Genomic DNA, 18,731 nt, shown 5'->3' with positions numbered 1-18,731 from the left:
TACTTACTTACTACTACTACTACTACTACTACTACTACTACTACTACTACTACTACTACTACTACTACTACTACTCTACTACTCTCTCTCTCTCTCTCTCTCTCTCTCTCTCTCTCTCTCTCTCTCTCTCTCTCTCTCTCTCTCTCTCTCTCTCTCTCTCTCTCTCTCTCTCTCTCTCTCTCTCTCTCTCTCTCTCTCTTTCTCTCTCAGAAATTATTAAAACAATTATTATTAAACATGACGAATTAATCGAAAATAACTTTCTCATATCCAGACTTTTACTAGAAGATCTCTGAGAGTTGAGACGCTTAAAGCGCCAAGATCCTCTAACGCTGATCCAGGTTAACCGCATGTCATTAATGATTTGCCTACGTAATGCTCTAACAATAAACCGCTCTAACAGCCGCTTTCTAACCGCTTCTAACAGCGACCAAGTCGACGCCCGCGGTGACTCGCGTGGTCACCACCATCGCCGACGTGACTAGCACACAAGAGCGGGAGGCATGCAAAGATATTCACTGCGACTTCGAAGCGACTTGCGAGCTCGGCCCGGACAAGTTTCCCAGATGTAGCTGCAGATTCGATTGCGCCTCTATTTCACCGGAGAATATGCGGCCTGTCTGCGGTAGCGACCTCAGAATCTACTCCTCCCTCTGCGCCATGAAAATGGAGGCTTGCCAGAGGCAACAGGAACTCAGATTGCGACCTCTCGATCTCTGCCAAGGTTCGGAACTCTCAAGAAGACCAGTTAATTGAGACAACAGACGGAGCTATATTTTAACAACTCTCTACGCTTTTCTTGCGCTTTTTATAATATTAATGAATTTTAACATTAATTAACTCTCCGCTAATCAAGTTGTACTTCGAAGTCACAGTCGAGATTTTAATTGTGAATTCTGTAGATAAATTTAAATCTGCAAAAAATAAGTAAAATACAACTTGACTGACTACTCTGTAACAGTAAAAACTCGTGGTTAAAGCTTTCACAAGTATGTACAATAATAATTTTTCAAATGTTTATACAATCTGGAACAATATAAAAATTTGTATTAAGTTTAGAAAAGTGAAAAATTCTACATAGTCGATGAAGGGTTAATCAATATAGAAATTGCTTTGTAAATTAATTAATTGGATAACCATACTAAAAATCTTTCTGCTCACGCATACACATAATACATATAACTGTTCACGCAGGCATGGAAGTCAAACCTTGCAACGGGGATCCTCCGTTAATGGACTCCGAAGGTAAAGAGTACGACTGTGGTAGTGGACCAGAACGCAAAGACTGCCCTAGCAATAGTTACTGCCATCAGACGACGCGATTCGCTCGTTGCTGCAAGAAAGGTTAGCGAGAAGAAGACTTTCAGTCCGATATTTGCCTAATGTCAAAGACATATTTATTATCAACACTTTTCGATCTTTTAATTCGTGGCATATTAAATAGCGAACCAAATTGTTGAAGTATCATTAAGAGCATACGCTCAGCATAAGTTCTTACTGCTAACATGACATATTCAGAAATAAACAGTACAGTTCTAAAGTTTTAGTTTTAATATTTTAAAAGTAATTTAAAAAATTTATTGTAACGATAATATCGGTTTGTTAAAATAAAAAGAATGCAATATAATTTAAGGACATTCTCCAAAAAAAATCCATTTTCTTTAGATTTTTCTGGAACTTACTTAGAATAAGCTTGTTTTAGTATCCTGAATATATGTGCTTTAAAACTCTTAGGGAATATTACACTTATATAAAAATTAAAAAATTTTCATAATGGTGAGCGCTAATGTAATCATTAGATTGAGCACAACTGCAATCGGAGAATGTCCTTAAGTAATTTTCATAATTTTTATATTAAAATATTTTTTTATTTCGCGCTTTACTCATTGTTTTTATTTAATTCTAAATTTTTTTGCTCTTTATTTTTTTTCAAAATTTTGCGGTAAAGATTCTTTGCGACCAATTAATACCAATTGAAAAACTTTTGTCTGAATAAATATTAATAATTATATGTACATCTAAATATGTGATATTATCGTTTATAAAAATTATTCTTAATATATAATAGTTTAATATCTCCGAGAACGTTATTCACAAAAACATTCTTCACGAAATGTGATTCCCTCGACCGCAAGCAAGTTGCGCTGCAGGATCAACATATCCTATAAGTTTCCGCGACGCTCACAGTTGCGTGTTTTTTTAGTTCACGGTATCCAGGTGGTAAAATGCGCGGACTCGTGGCACGGCTGTTGTCCGGATGGGAAAACCGCCGCACTCGGCCCGGACGGTGCGGGCTGCCCGAGTTTATGCGGTTGCAACCGACTCGGCAGCGTGTCTGACACCTGCAACCCGGAAACCGGTCAATGCGAGTGTAAGCCTGGTGTGGGCGGTCTCAAGTGCGATAGATGTATGCCGGGTTACTGGGGGCTACCGAAGATAAGCGAGGGTCATCAGGGATGCATACGTAAGATTGGATCAGTATACTCCACGATTCTCCATTCACCGTAATCATTTGACGCGAACATACGTGATATGATACAGATACACAGAGAATGTGTCATCACAAGCATTTGCGTGAAATATATTCACTAGAATATATTCCTCTCGTGTTTAACAAAGCATGAAAAACTTTCCAGACTATACTATAATTCCAGATAATAATTCTTTTTTCCATCAGATATAAGTAAAACTGTAGTAAAAAATAAAAAAAATATTTTGTTATACTTTAGAAGGGAAGTGTCATGCTAGATTCACGAATTAATATGCCATTTTCAGGTTTTAATTTGTAATTAAGAATATGTGTAATTAGTCGACTTTGCTATATTTATTCCTTATATACATTATAATCATTACTGTCTGTGAAAAATTAATGCAAGTAAACTTTTTCTTTTTAAACATAGCATGCGGCTGCTCGCTATTCGGTTCCGTGAGGGAGGATTGCGAGCAGATGACAGGACGTTGCGTTTGCAAGCCTGATATCCAAGGACAAAAATGTACAATCTGCAATGATCACAACAAGATACTCACGTCTACTGGCTGTTATTCAGGTATCACATCTAACAATAATCGTTTAAATTTTTCATTAAAAGCACCAGTTAGTAATTAAGATTTAATACCCTTCAATATCCTTTATAAAATAAAAATATAGAGTCAAAAGAAGATTCATTCTTCTAACTTGTTCTACCATTCAAACTCAAAAACGTAATTTTAAACTCGAGTCCCCTAACTGATCTCGTGTTAAACTCTATTTATTCTTCGACCGCCCGACGCTAAGATAACGTTCTAAAGTCTACAAGGTAGACCTGATGGTATCCCGGGACGCAACGCGGTCTCGCAACGATGGCGTAATTTTATTAACGCCGCGCTATAATCCGCTTTACTCCGCAGCGGACATGATACCGCCCGTACCAACGAGCTGCAACGAGCTGGAGTGCTACTCGGGCGGCCACTGCACGGAGATCGGCGGCGTGCATTGCGTCTGTCCGTCTGCTTGCCCGGCGGATGTACCATCCGTACCGGTATGCGGCAGTGACGGGCAGACCTACGACAACGAGTGCGAGCTGCGGCTCTACGCGTGCGGTCATCAGGCCGACGTGGTTACGCAGGCCTTTGGCCATTGCAGAGGTGGGTTCACTGAACGTACTCCGCCGAACAGGTCGCTTTTCATCCTGCGCTACTGAAAGAAAACACACACACACACACACACACACACACACACACACACACACACACACACACACACACACACACACACACACACACACAGTCTGAACAATACGTCCGAAAATTGTGAGAAACACGGGCAGCTTCTAACAAAATCGTATACCCCTTAGAAAAAAACTACAAATAATGCGATTGCCAGTCAGCTCGTAGTTAGATAGATGAAATCGATGCTCGTAACTCATAGTCGAGAAGAGTATGCCTAATTGTGTAGCGATGTTAACAGAGAAAAACGCGTCAGTGATAGGATATTCCAGAATTTTTGAAACGATCCGATGAATATACAAGAAGAACCTGTTGAACGTAAAACTAATCTCCGAACAATCTATGAAACTGCGGCATATTGTTGTAAGTTGAGTTGCTCCAACAATCTGAATTATTATCTGTGATTCGGCGACTCATTCTTAATTAATCAGGAGAATTTAGATAATCGCATAGCTAGGACCAACAGATGCAATCATCGTTTAGGAGTTATCAGGAAATTTGTACAATAGGAAAGAATTTAAGTATACATGGAAATAATTGTTACTATCAAGAACAGAGATCCTTCGAGGACAACCTGATAGAACCGTAGCCTAATAAAGCAGTCGGACGGTCGCGCTCAACTCTGTGACATCGGTTTATAACAATTTAGATTGTTCAAATAGAGAACGTTGTTAATTGCGAGAGAGATTGAAGGCAAGATAAAGACGAGACGGCAGCGTTAGGAGATTCTTTCTTCGTGGAGAAGTCTGATTAAAGAAATGCCCAGCTTACCCTAGAAGAACTAACTAATAGTCCACTTTGTATATCTAAACGTTATAATAAACTCATCAAGTTTCTACTAACATGTATATATATGTTTGTAACCCCCGCACCTGCAACTGCCCGGAATCACCGCAGCTATTTTGCTTGCTTTCTTAATCAACATGTTCTCGTTTTCGTGAATAACACTTGTGATTAATACTAATCGCGACGAATGTAACAATCGAAAAGTAACTCGAGAAAGAAAGGAAGCAAAGTAAGCAAATGGATTTGCGTTACACATTCGCAAGATACTTTACTTCACGAAAGTGTCATAATCGAAGCGATCACATAATTACTGCGAGTCGCCATTCAACTCGCCAGCACTAATATTTTTAAATAAAAATCCGATATGCAAAGAAATATAAAAATGATAAATGATGAAATTAATAAAGGACATGATATACAAACAAAACAATAAAAAAAGAAGTAACGTAGATTAAAAGTCATACGGATGTTAAAGCATAAATAGGTATATTCAAATCTATTTATTAACATAAGTTAATAAAGCGCAGAATGTATAATACATTTTGGTTCGTTTGAATATTTGAGCGCTCTTCAGCATAAAATAATAAAGATAAAAAATATCGTGAGACAGTATAAGAAATCTAACGTCTGATTATAATTCTTATAACATATCACACAGTATTTTCAACCAAATTATATACTAAAGATAATTCAAATATAAAACGTACACGGATAGAATCAATGATTTTACAGATTTTACAGATCTGAAACATTTAAAATTTACCTAGATACAGATCTGCAAATAATTTTGTTAGGTCATCAAAAATAACTATCTAGAAAATCTCAAGCATGATGAACAATGCTGCAAAAACTTTTGACATTCTGATAATCGACTTGAGTGTCATGTATATTTATTTTGATGATTCAATAGAATTATTTTCAGATCTGAATTTAAATAAATTTTTAAATACTATAGCAAAACTTTCTATGTACAGTCTACGCTAACTTATGTATAATAAATTTGAATATACTTGTATTACATTCGCGTGTAACTCTTATTAATGTTTGTTCTTTTTGTATTGTTTTGATTTCTAAAATCGATTTTATATGTTTGATAAATATACAAAAAAAATTTAATTGTTAATTTTTAATTATTGTTTCAATCTGTTTTTTTTTAAATCACACATACGTTTGAATATGTGACATATTTATATCTCTACATACATTTGGCCTGCGATTTTCAAGGTTTGTCACTGTAATTTCTAAATCGCTCGGTGATTTATTGCGATTACTTGGAAGCAATACGGAAGCGTAACGAGAATGTAGATGCAACTAGGTTCACTCGGACGGAGTCGTGTTAAAGCATCCCCGGAGGTGTACCGACCATCGCGTTCGCACATAAAGAAAGTTGGCGAACGTTAACTCGCGAAACTGAGCGAGCGCCGAAGGTGGTTTTAACTAAATCACCGCGGACTTCCAGCGTGATCTCGTCTTAAGTGGCGCCCATGGGACGTGTCTCCAGAAGAGAAGAACCGACATCCAGAACGGTAACTAGCGGCGGTCCGGCGGTCCAGCTGCGAGCATTAAACCCGCGTGACTCGCATAACTCTCTTACTCCTCTCTCTCCCTTCATGCCTCCTCACAAAGAGATACGGCCAACAAAGTTTTATCCGAAATTGTTAGTCGTGAGTCTTCTCGGTCAGCATTGTTTTCTTCGTTCAAAAAAATCAAAAAATTTTAGTGAAAGATATCATCAGATAGAGAAAATTTTTTATAATTATTAAAAGAAAAACGATGAAGGACGACGAATATCCGTCAGATAGTAAGATTTACGGAAAGAAGATTTTGCTAAAGTATCTAAAAATTTAGTTAGATACAAATCTAAAAATACTTTTCTTGGACCATCAAAATAATAATTATCTAGAACGCTTAAGGAATATCTGTTGACGACAATGCTGCAAAGTTTTAATATTCTATAAGCAATCAATTTGAACATCCTGCATAATTATTTTGATGTCGAAACAAAATTATTTTCAGATCTATATCTAGTCGACTCTCTTAAATTAAATTTTAGGTCTAACAAATTTTTAGTCAAATTTAATTAAATTTATGATTAAAATTTTAGATACTTCAATAAAATCTTTTAGTTAAATTCAATTAAAATTTTGGTTAAATTTTTAGATATTTCAGCAAAACTTTCCGTGTAACAATAGTCTATGTCCCGAAGAAAAAACGCGAAATGTAGTTTATAGCGGAGAGACTTTTTACCAGACTTTTTATTTGAATCTCTTTTTGTTTTCGAACTATAGAATTATGTTGTTCGAAAAACTCGAAGCTTTCCCGCGTGATTACTCTGATGCTCACATAATCGATCTCTTCCCGCGGATCCGGCAATAGATGTAACGAGCGTACGCATCATTAGCGAGAGTTCCTCAACTAATTACAAACAAGCAAAGGAAAGGAGACCGCCACGATCACGATCTAATTTTGCGGACCGTTGATTATTCCGGCATTAAATTTGGAGCCCGGACTCAATCAGGACTGGTGAATCTAACCCACCCACACCGCGATAAACCATGCAAAAAGTACAGAAGAAAGAGAGATCTTCCTATCGCCATCGTACTTTCTCCACTTCCGTGTCCTTTCCTTCCTTTTTCCTTGCACTTCTCAAGATATATTCCGAACCCCTGACGAAGTTCGCGGAGCGAAACGTCGGAATCTATTAAAGTCTCCGACTCGCCCCGCGAATCCCAACTCCTTATTTTCGATTGCTCAGTCTCCCTCCCATCCTCCCTCCCCCATCACCTCTACCCCCAACCTCCCTCACTTTCAGCCGGTCTGGGTTCTCTCGCTGAAAGTCAATCTCTTAAAAAGTTCTTCTTCGGGGCTCGTCCTCTGGAGTCAAACATAAATCAGATTACGCCGTCTTCGTGGATTCCTTCCTCTCTTTCGCTCCAACTCTCTGTTTTCCTTCTCCTACTGTTTCTTCACTATCTTCCCCTCGACTTCGCTCTAGCAGTTTCATCGAGTATACGCCGACTTCACTGGGTGGTCACGGGATTCCTTACCATTCGACGTACCCTTCTTGTTCGCCTCATCCTCGTCAATGCACCAAGATCGAAGTTGGCGACAGCAAGAGGGAAGGGGGGAGGGGAATTGGACGACAGGATGATGTGAACGCCGGCACTTTGGATCCTGGTAAATAATGCATGCCGTAATTTCTTGTGACAGCTGGTTCTTTCGGCTTTCTGTGCAAAGGAAGACCATACTGTGGTCTACCCTTCCGGAGAATTCTGTAGACCGACGACGGATGACGTAGTTGTCAGATATCCTGCGAGTATACGATACGCTTGATGCAAGCGCGAGTTACGATGATCGCATTACTATCGAAAAGCGAGGATATCGAGGTCGCATACTGGGATAACTGAAAGGAAAATAGGTAGATTCACGGATGCGACCGACGTTTACTTTTTCATGTGAAAATGTTGTGAAATATCAAAGGAACATCCTGAAATAAATTGAGACACAGAAAAAAAAGCAATAAATCAATATAACACAGGGATTAGTATAATCTACTGTATCATGAAAACTTGAGTTCCCATGTTCAACAAATTGCATAATCCAGCTTTTGTAATATGTCTTTTAATAATTAAAAAGTTCCATTTTAATTGATGAGGAAATTAAAATGTAACGTTCGTTTCGCAAAAAAAATTTAGAATTTGTTGGAAAATATTAATTCACTGCTACATGTTCTATTAAAGAAAAAAAACAAAAAATCCAATTAATGGATCAATTCTAAGCGGAATATCATAAAACTCTTAACGTGTTCTCGTAAAACTTGTAAGAATTAATTACGACTAATATTCTAGTTTTATATATATGTACCATAAAATGATTATTCGTAAATATCTATCGATTTTTTAAATTCTATGGTTAGTAAGAAGCTGTTTATAAAAATATTGTATAAGTACTTAAAGTTCTTACAAGTCTTTCAAGAATATGTTACGAGCCTTACGATTCTGCTTAGAATTTAGGCGTCTTTTAGTAATCAATCGATTCCTATATATTCTTAATTGAGAGCATGTATAGTTTTGTTAAAGCAACGTCTCATTAGACGTCTAAATTAAAAAAATACCCATCAAAGCAGAAATTGATTCGCCGATCGTAAAACGCCAGATCATATTTCCATTTCGTCGTAAATCATATTTCTCGCCTCTCTCGTCGTCGGTCGGAGTTCTTGTCCCTTAAATGGACCGAAGCCGCTCCGGAAGAAGAGAAAAGGCGGGAATGTTCACAGCAGTGACAGCGCGAGAGAACGAGAAAAGCTCGTTGTCACAACGAAAGTAAATAAACGAATCGATTAAACGGAGACAAATAAACGGATTGTTGGATGCGCGGGATTCGGAAAGAGGAGAGTTCAGAATCCGAAGGGAGAAGAAGAGAAAGAAGGACGGATGGCGGGCAATTGTTGAGAAAAAAAATAGTGGAAATCCTCGACGAACAATAACAGGAAACAACGTGGCAATTGGAAAGTAATTAAAACCCCATTAAGACCGTTGCGATTCCTGTTAACAGTTTCGCGTTACGCTGCGTCGATAGAATTAGCTTTTCGATTTTCATTATTTAGAGGAACGCCGCCGTCTCGTCATCGTCACGCTCATCTTTGGGCGTCTGGGTGACGCAAATCCTTTTCACGCAAATGGATATAATAATAGAAACGAAATGAGATAATTTTATAGAATGCATTGTGGATTTCTATAAATGCCCTGGAGATTGATGTTGAAGCTATGAAGCTATTGCGGTTACATAACTTGATTTCAATCTGAAGCGTTAGAATCTAATCTGAAGATAAAGTTAATTGAGAACACAAAGTCAAAACTTGATTATGAAGATATCCTATAATATCTTAAGATTAATTGAAATAGAATACCCCTTTATCAATTCTTCATCGACTATAACTCGATTTATAATTCCCTTTGTGGGGAAAAAAAATGTTATATATTTCTATTTCCTATTAAAAGAAAAGCGAAAATCTGCCGGATTAAAGCTAAAAAATAAGGGGCTGCATTTATTCGTACTTATCTCGGTATAAAGAATGGTATTTTTAAAACAAATCATTTTATGGAAATGAAAGAGGAAAAGAAAGAAAAATTGAGATACGGAGCGCTGTGAGTAGCGAGATTAGGAAGCAGCTCTTGAAGGTTCTCGAGTCTCTCTCAAAACTTTCGGATATAGCTTTCAGAATCGCAACTTAAATCATTACGGAAAGCTCAACGGGCGCCTTCCACAACGTTTTCTTCCGCTGAGATTTTTCGTAAGCACAAATGAAAATTTAGGTTGGTCTATAAGAATTATTCGAGCTCGAGCAAAAATTAATCTGAACTGAAATTTCGTTCATTTTTTACTCTCTTCTGGTTTATATATTTTTACGTAATCTTTTTTATAGCAAATAAAATATGTGCACTATAATGCTACATTATAGATTTTATCAACAGAAGCAAAATGAAGAAATTATTATTTTTTGCAAATTTCTCCCTTCCAAAAAAGGACTAGAGTTTTATCTCGAAATTAATTAACAGATATCCAAGCAGCGGTAAAAATTTTCTCTCTGTTACAATTTTACAATCATATATATATTCACAAACGTCGCCATCGTTATAACTTTTAATGAGGAAAATTAAATATTTCTTTCTTTTTTACGTGATAGAATTTCATTCACCCACATACACTACACATGGATACACACAGTTCGCAGCGACAAAACCTTGTTTGATGAATAATATGCCACATATGATGCTGATGGAAATCGATTTTTAAAAACATAACCGATTAGAAATAATTATAATCCGTTTTTTTACTGATATGTTCTTCTATCGAATTGTTTATATAATATCTTTTATACAATATATTTAGTCTCTTCAAAATTTTTTAATTAATTTTTTTTCTCTTCAAGCGATAGTATATATAGATAATAAATAAAATATTATAATAAGGCACATCGAAATATATCTAATAATCTTTTTTTTATTAATTCTCATTAATCGTTAATGTAAAAAAAAATCATATTTGATTAAAAAAGAACCTTATAATAAATATTTTTGGTTATAAGCCTTGAGATGAATAAAACTTTTTAATGAAGAACGTGAAAAAGGAAAATGATGAGGAAATGGAGATTCACGAACATTTTCAGACGATCCTATGGTTAATACGGACTTCCCCGTTAAGAGATATACAGCTGTACAGTATACTCAACCAGCAGCCGCCATTTCTCCATTGTCCAAATCCACGCGGCATCTTTTGGTACCCGAGCCGGACCCACGATATTATTACACCCATCGAGCTCATCAAGAAACCATCACCATCGACAGAGATAACTTAAAACATGGTAAAAAGAAAAGAAACGTCCCCTCTTTTCAAAACTTTTCATGAGATTTTTAATCATGTATTTTTTTCAGAAAAAATGAAATAAGTAAAAAAAATTTAATTTATCTTCAAGAAAATATTATTAACTTCTTGAGCCTATAATTCTTGTCAAAAATTTTAAAACATTTTAAGATATAAAACCGATTACTAAATCATTTTATTGAAACAACTGACCAGATAAAATAATGTAATGTACTACTTTATTAACCATGTTATTGATTTATTATTAATTGTGGATTAATACGATCAAAACGTTAATGCTTCAAAATTGCTTGCAATGCTTGAAATGTGGCACGTTTGATAATACTTGACAATGGGAAAATTGCAGAAATATATTTAATTCTATAACTATATTAAATAATTCAAAATTCATTGCGCATTTAATCCCAGAGTTCAATGAATTAGTTCAATAAACTAGTATTAATTCAATAGACTGATATAAAGTTTGTTGAGAGATAAAATTATCAAAGTTTTTATCTTTCCCAGATAGTCTTAGAAATTAATTGGCAAGAGTCCTGACGATTAAAAATTTATTTTAAATTTATTTTTTTCTAATAAAAACTCGAATTATTGATTTTGTCAGTGAAGGAAATGATGAAAAATTTAACTTTTACAGGAGTGGCCGCAGTGTATCGACCAACACCAGCAACGATTAGAGTAGTCACTGCTCTATTGGGTGATCTCTGCAACGACGACAAGGATTGCACTATACCGAATAGCGAATGCTCAAAGGGCGGTTGTATTTGTTCCGAGGGCTACGCGGAAACCAGCGATCGGCAAGAGTGCTTCGGTAATGCCTATTTCTATGAAGAAATGGATTAACTTTTAATTTAATTTTTCTTTAATTTTTTATCCTTTTTAATTTTTAAAACTGGAAAAAATAAATTAAACTATAATTAAAGTTAATCTTTGGTAAAAATGGATTTACATAGGTGACAGAGAGTCTCGATTAATTAATTATTACTTTTCACGATTTTTAAATTCTTCACGTAAAAGACTGTACCGATTAAATCTCGTATTAGTGATTTTTTTATTATTTATTAATTCGCATTCGTTTAAGATATTAGATAATTTAGATTATTCAGATAAATATTAATTATTAATAATGGACATGGTTAAAATTGAGAGATTTAAAAAATTTCGAAATTCTGAATCTTAATTCGTCCAGCTTTTTTTATGTTCAATCGCTCACAAACTCAACTCCCAGCCGGTAAATTATCAATGTCATCGTGATCAGATAAAGATTAATTTTCGCCTAATTGCTATTCAATTGTTTAGCTAATTATGTTCCGGTGACACCAACCCAGGAATTTCGCGCGTGTCTTTCTTATCCCTGCCACATGACTTCGACCTGCATCGATTTACCCAGCGCAACTTTCGTTTGTATCTGTCGACCAAATTACACCGGGCTGCTTTGTGATGAGGAGATCAACAAACGAGATTATGAGATACCTTCCTTTGATGGCAAAAGCTACGTAAGGATGAATCGGCTGAAAGCATATCACAAATTCAGCATCGAGGTCGAGTTTAAAACATATGCGGACAACGGAATCATACTATATAATCAGCAGAAAAATGATGGCTCCGGAGACTTTGTCTCATTGGCCATTATCGATGGGTTGGTATCTTTTATTATAATTATCTAAAAAAATACATTTTTTGAGGAAAATATTATATATACAGTATCCAATTCTTTTACCTTGTAATTTTGTCGAGATATGATGTCGAGATACTTATTAAAATAACGATTAATTTAATTTCGAGATGTCAAGATAATTATAACGCTTTAAATATCAAGATGATCATGTTAGTTATAGAATTGATTGATGTAACTGTTTGACAATGACAAAAGCGAAAAAAAATATGTAAAAACTTTCTGATGAAATTAATGACTGATGCATCTAATTTGTGGAGCTCATAAATGATTGTGTGCTTCAGATACGTGCAGTTTAGATATAACTTGGGCAATGGACCCGTGGTGCTCACATCACCGGAAAGAGTGACTATGAAGACATTCCACAGAGTGGCAGCTAAAAGATATCATAAGGACGGAGTATTAATTTTCAATGACGGTGAAGACGTGGCCGGACAAAGTCAGGGAATGCTAAAGTCTTTGGACTTGAATCAGGATACTTTCATCGGAAACATGCCAACTAATTATACCAAGTAATATTCTAAAATGTTATACTATTAAATAAAAGAGAGACTTTCTTATATAAAATTATCAATTTTTTTCAAATTTGTACTATTTTTCATATTATTAATCTTAAAAAAGTTTTAATATTTATAATAAATTGTCGAAGTCATAAAAGACTTGATACCTAATCAAAATTCAATAAGCCAAGATAATTTTTGTTATTAAAAAGATTAAAATCAAGAGAAAAAACAAAATCTAAAATAAATAATTTAGATTAAAATTTATTAAATCGTTAAGCCCAATTAGCAAAAATTTTTCTCTCTCTCCTCCCCCCCCCTCTCTCTCTCTCTCTCTCTTTCTCTCAAAATCAATTTTTCTATTCTCCATTTCATAGCTCAAGAATTATTTAATTCAAACTGTCGAAGTATGAATTAGCTATCTCTTTAGATCAAGAAACTTTTCTTAACTCTTAAAGCAATATCTCCTACAGATTTAGATATTAAATAATAATAAAATGGAATATATATACCTCTAAACATAAAAAATTTCTAAACAGAGTCTATGACAACATCGGCACCAATCATGGACTCCTCGGCTGCATACGCAAGCTGAAAATCAATCGAAACAACATAGATCTTCACGTGGGTCATGATAGGGACGTTCTCGAGAGTTATCGCGTAAAGGAATGTGGCGACAATGCGTGCGCTAATCTGCCTTGTCAAAACGGCGCGACATGTCAACCGATCTTCGAAGAAGACCTATGTAACGGCCGGGATTGCAGGAGATTACAGAAGAGGGGTAAAAATAAGAATAGAGGTGGCAACGGCAAAAACGGCGGGGTGAACATAGTCAGATGCAAGGGTTCTCACTGCACGTCGATTGATCAGAGAAGGACTAAGAAGAATGCGAGGAGAGGCGAATACGTTTCTGAGCTGCAGTACGACAAAAATTACGACCACGGCAATTATGCGGTGGAGAAGTACGATCCACCGGACTATAGATGTATATGCCCACCGCAATTCACTGGCAGAAACTGCGAAGAATCACTGGATCCATGCGTCGGCGAACCTTGCCAAAATGGTGCCACTTGCGACATTCTACCACAAGGAGGATATGTGTGCAAGTGTCCGCCTGGTAGAACTGGCGAGCATTGCGAGATCCGTAAGTATAACAACATCTGATTTCTAGGAGAAAAAACTTTTTCCTGGTCAATCTTGTTTCTTCTTTTTATTACAAACATTAAGTTTCCAATATAATTTCAAAAAAAAAATGTTAAAACAAATAAGCAAAGAAGCACCAAATATGATCAAGACTGATTAAACTTGATACCTAATAATGTTTCTATATGTAAATTTTGTTTATAATTAGAAGATATATTTAAAAAAAATTATATGTATAGTAACATTATGAGGTACCAAAATCTAATCTAGGCAGTATTTGGCGTTTCTTTATTCAGTTGATTTATTCATAGTGATTTAACTTATTATTATTATAGAAAGTTAATGTTTTATGTTTTATGATTTACTAAATTATTTTTATTTATTTTTTTCAGTGGACGCCGAATTGACGGAATTGTTGATTCCCGAGATGAACGGGAATGGATATTTGGAGTTACCCTCTTTGGAAGGTGTCGCGAAAGCGTTCTCCATCGAGTTATGGTTTCTCACGCGTGCAAATGACGGCCTACTACTGTACAACGGTCAGCTGAATAATGGCAGGGGCGACTTTATCAGTCTGAATTTGGTTCACGGTCGATTGGAGTTCAGATTCAATCTCGGTAGTGGTATTGCGAACATTACGTCGCCGGATCCGGTCAGTCGGGATATGTGGCACTGCGTGAGGATTAACAGACTCGGCAGAGAGGGTGTTGTTCAGCTTGACGACGGAACTGTCGCCAGGGGATTGTCTGGAAGTCCTCTTACGGAATTGAATCTGGAAATGCCGCTTTATGTTGGCGGTGTCAAGTGAGTTGTTTTCATTAAATTACGTATTTACTTTGTATTATTGTTCTGCTCATGGTTCTAAATTAGAGCATATTTTTGAGGTCATTTGTTATACTTATCCCTATAGCACAGATCTCTAAGAAATGTCCTAAAGACGTTTAGAAAACGTTCTAAGGACGTTTCTATGAGGATGTTCCTCGGATAAAATGTGTTACGTGAAATTATTATAATAAAAACAACATCCATCATACATACATTCTGGCGTTCAATTATTGTGTTATAAAAAAGAAATTCACGTCACTGATATATATTACCTGAATAACGAATGATATATATATTATATATGATCACGATTGTTTGTTTTCATAGACATTGGCGAGAAGTTCACCGCCTGTCCGGAGCCTGGACCGGATTAGTAGGCGCCGTACAGAGACTAATGGTAAATGGCAAAACATATCAGAACCTCGCCGTGAATGTTACTCAACACAACACGGAGATTTACGACGGTCTACCGTGTCCCAGCAACGAGAATCCTTGCCATAACGGCGGAATCTGCCTTCCTCTATTGAATAGTTATCTCTGTAAATGCGCTAGCGGTTACAACGGCTTGCATTGCGAATTCTGTAAGCATTTTTTTGTATCTCTCTACATATAATATTTTTTTCCTTATTCTTCTTAAAAAAATCCATTTATATCCATTTATAATTGTTTAAATTTATTTAAATTTATTTATTTAAATCTCTCTATAATATTAATATCATAGAAATATATTCGATAATGTAAAATAGATTTTTTAATAATCTCATATACTTAAATATTACGTACTTTTTATCTTTAGAAAATTAAAAATATTTTAACTTTTGATCAATTATAATTTTAATTATAATTATTAATTATTTTCAATTTAGTTTTAGAAAAAAAATTTTGAACACAAATATTTCTTTTAGTTATGGGTTACGATGTGTCTGGCACCGAGATATCGGAGCGACCTGTACGCTTCGAGGGCAATAACTTCCTACAATTTAAACATCGCTACGGAAGAAGGTGAGTAATATTCAGTTAGAATTAATCGAAAAAACGACGATCAAAACATTAGATCGGCACATCCTCTAGGATGTTTGATTAGGTGCACTTAAAATTAGTAACTTCGGTCGCTCAACGACTAGGCTAATTAGTGTTCCCGACTATAACTACTGTCACTAACCTTTTGATTATGTAACCACCAACTAGTACTAACTCGACTAACACTACCCTCGGCGAGTACTTTGAGGAGTCCTACTCCGACTACGACTTGGAGGAGGACAACGACTACGAGTACGACAATTACGATTACACGGAGTAAGTTTTCTAGAAAATGGAAAATGGCTGTGTGATGTACTCGTTTGAGGGATAGATCAATTTACTTGCTCGCGCATGGTAGTATCATATAACAAACTCCAATAAACACATTCCTGGCAATCACTCCGGCGGAGCCAATTATTTGATTGCATAATAGGGAATGTAATTGAATAGAATCGACGTAACATCGTAATTATGGATACAATTAGATGGGCTTCTCACAATAATTCTTATTAATGGTACAGTTGTCGCATATTACACAAAATATGCAATATATAAAGTATTATTTTAATAATATCGCAATCTTATTCTCTTTCTAATTGACATAAAATTTAAAATTAAAAAACCAATGACGGCAGATAAAAAAATTTTAAAAGATTTTTTTAAATAATTTTTTTTAATATTTATTAATTTTTTAACTTCCCATCTAAGCGTATCTTAGTGCATAAAAGTATGTAGATTCGTAGTGTAAATTATTAACATGTGTTTAAGATTGAAATTGAAATAAAATTTTCTTTTTTTTAAATATCTGAATATCTGTTATTACGAATACGTTCGTTCAGACGCAGAGGACAGCAATCGAACAAATTTGAGCTGCGGCTAAGGACGATACATCCTGATGGTCTTATCGCGTGGGTGGGAAGAGGAAAATTAGAGCACCTCTTTTTGTCCCTGCATGATGGTCACGTGGTGCTCACTTATAAGAGCAAGATTAATGAAGAAATATCCGTAAAGAGCAAGGTAAGCGTGTTATTATATTGATTAGAAGTCACTCTCCTTTTTATTTTTACTCCGCTACAATTTTATTAATCTTTCCTCCTTTTTTTATTTTTATATTCCTTTTGATGTTATACAATAAAAAGAGAGGAGATGAATTAAAAATATTATATGTCAATATAATAAAATAATTTTAATGATACAAATATTACATTAAATCTTCCGAAAACAAAAATAGAAAATGATCAATTAACATGTTCGAATTCTAATATTAATCAATATGATTATCTTTCTAAAATGATTTCCATTTCTCACTATTGTTATTAATATTGTATTGTGTAATTTTTCAGGAGAGAGTGGATGACGGAGTCTTCCATCATATCCGAGCATCCAGACGACGAAAGGCGTGTACAATTCAAATCGATGAAAATATGCCTGTCAAAATCTCGATGGAAACAACGTTACTGACAACCAATGGCAAGGTTTTCGTCGGCGGGAAGCCCGGCCATCGCGGCATCAAGGGCTGTGTAACGGACTTCATTGTCGACAAACGACGGCTACAACTCGCTAGACGAAAGATCGACTTCTGTCACGACAACGATGTATGATAACGAACCCCAAGTCCGACGATCGTCAATGCGACGTCGATGTCAGAGAATCTCGTCGACCCGATGACATTACCATCGTCGACGAGTTGATCGCGCGATGTGAATGCGAGCCCTTCATGCGTAAATCACACGCGGCGGACCAAAATCGACGATCGCCTAAATATCAACAACAAGTATGATAACATATCTTGACGATCGTCAACCCCATCCCATGCCGTAGGAAACTCGGCAGGCGTTTCTGGTGTTTCCAGAATTAACAGACTACAAAGTGCAACGAAAATTCGCCGTCGAGACGAAGTGTAAAACAATCATGTCCAATCCGATCGAGCGACGCATTGATTCCTGCCAAAGTTGTGCGAAGAAATGGTCCTCGTTCACGCGAATCGCACCAAGTCCTTGACACAACGTGCGTCTCTCAGGGAAAAGCAAAGCCGCATTCCGGTACAACATTCCCAAAAAAAATAAAGTTTTCATAAAAATACAGATAGAATCTGAAAAACTATTCAGAAAATAAAAATTTGATTTCTTATTATAAGACGTATCAACAGGACCAGAGTGTCGTAGGACCAGAATTGTTCTAAAGCTTCCATTCTCGAAAATCATTTATGATATTTTTGGAAGAATATGGATCTGATATAGGCCCTTTGATTTTAAACAATAGTCATATCTATTTGAAATAATAAAGTTAATAAATCCAGAATTATAAAATGCAGACATTGTTCATTTAAAGCTTAAACTTCTAAATGAAACCGGAACCAGAACGAGAACCAAAATACTTCCACTATAGAATGCAGGGTCGTCTACTTAAAATCAGAGAACTGACTCTATTGTTATATCGCGTGAAAGGTGCGGACTACTAGGGATTTATCGGCGTATTATAGAAACTTCGAGAGTACTGCTTTCTCATAGGGCCATCCAATAAATAATTAATAAGGGATAAAGAAAAAAGTACTCGGTCGTAGTAGCAGCGTTCGATCATTCACTATTCACAAATCGACCATCATATAAAGATTTAAAAGAAGAAAAGAGCTGCGAAAGTCGTGATTATTTCACGTTTATATTGTTCAAATACCAGAGGAGTCCGTCATCGAGATC

General features: G+C 35.8%; 1 protein-coding gene across 1 annotated transcript in view; it reads left to right on the top strand.

Moving 5' to 3' along the window:
- LOC105623860 (agrin-like) overlaps positions 1 to 17,636 on the top strand; it is a 43,324-nt gene extending 25,688 nt beyond the window's left edge. Inside the window, exons 9-24 of the mRNA XM_012205233.1 lie at positions 428 to 724; positions 1,195 to 1,344; positions 2,204 to 2,464; positions 2,901 to 3,047; positions 3,388 to 3,624; positions 10,661 to 10,855; positions 11,510 to 11,683; positions 12,172 to 12,511; positions 12,832 to 13,059; positions 13,587 to 14,191; positions 14,583 to 14,994; positions 15,343 to 15,596; positions 15,921 to 16,017; positions 16,204 to 16,311; positions 16,875 to 17,052; positions 17,379 to 17,636. Of these exons, the coding sequence (XP_012060623.1) occupies positions 428 to 724; positions 1,195 to 1,344; positions 2,204 to 2,464; positions 2,901 to 3,047; positions 3,388 to 3,624; positions 10,661 to 10,855; positions 11,510 to 11,683; positions 12,172 to 12,511; positions 12,832 to 13,059; positions 13,587 to 14,191; positions 14,583 to 14,994; positions 15,343 to 15,596; positions 15,921 to 16,017; positions 16,204 to 16,311; positions 16,875 to 17,052; positions 17,379 to 17,636 (3,941 nt within the window). The remainder of the gene's footprint in view (positions 1 to 427; positions 725 to 1,194; positions 1,345 to 2,203; positions 2,465 to 2,900; positions 3,048 to 3,387; positions 3,625 to 10,660; positions 10,856 to 11,509; positions 11,684 to 12,171; positions 12,512 to 12,831; positions 13,060 to 13,586; positions 14,192 to 14,582; positions 14,995 to 15,342; positions 15,597 to 15,920; positions 16,018 to 16,203; positions 16,312 to 16,874; positions 17,053 to 17,378) is intronic.
- Positions 17,637 to 18,731: the final 1,095 nt, after the last annotated feature.

The sequence above is a fragment of the Atta cephalotes genome (assembly GCF_000143395.1).
Source record: "Atta cephalotes unplaced genomic scaffold scaffold00065, whole genome shotgun sequence".
NCBI lineage: Eukaryota > Metazoa > Arthropoda > Insecta > Hymenoptera > Formicidae > Atta > Atta cephalotes.
This window is presented reverse-complemented; position numbering and strand designations above follow the sequence as displayed.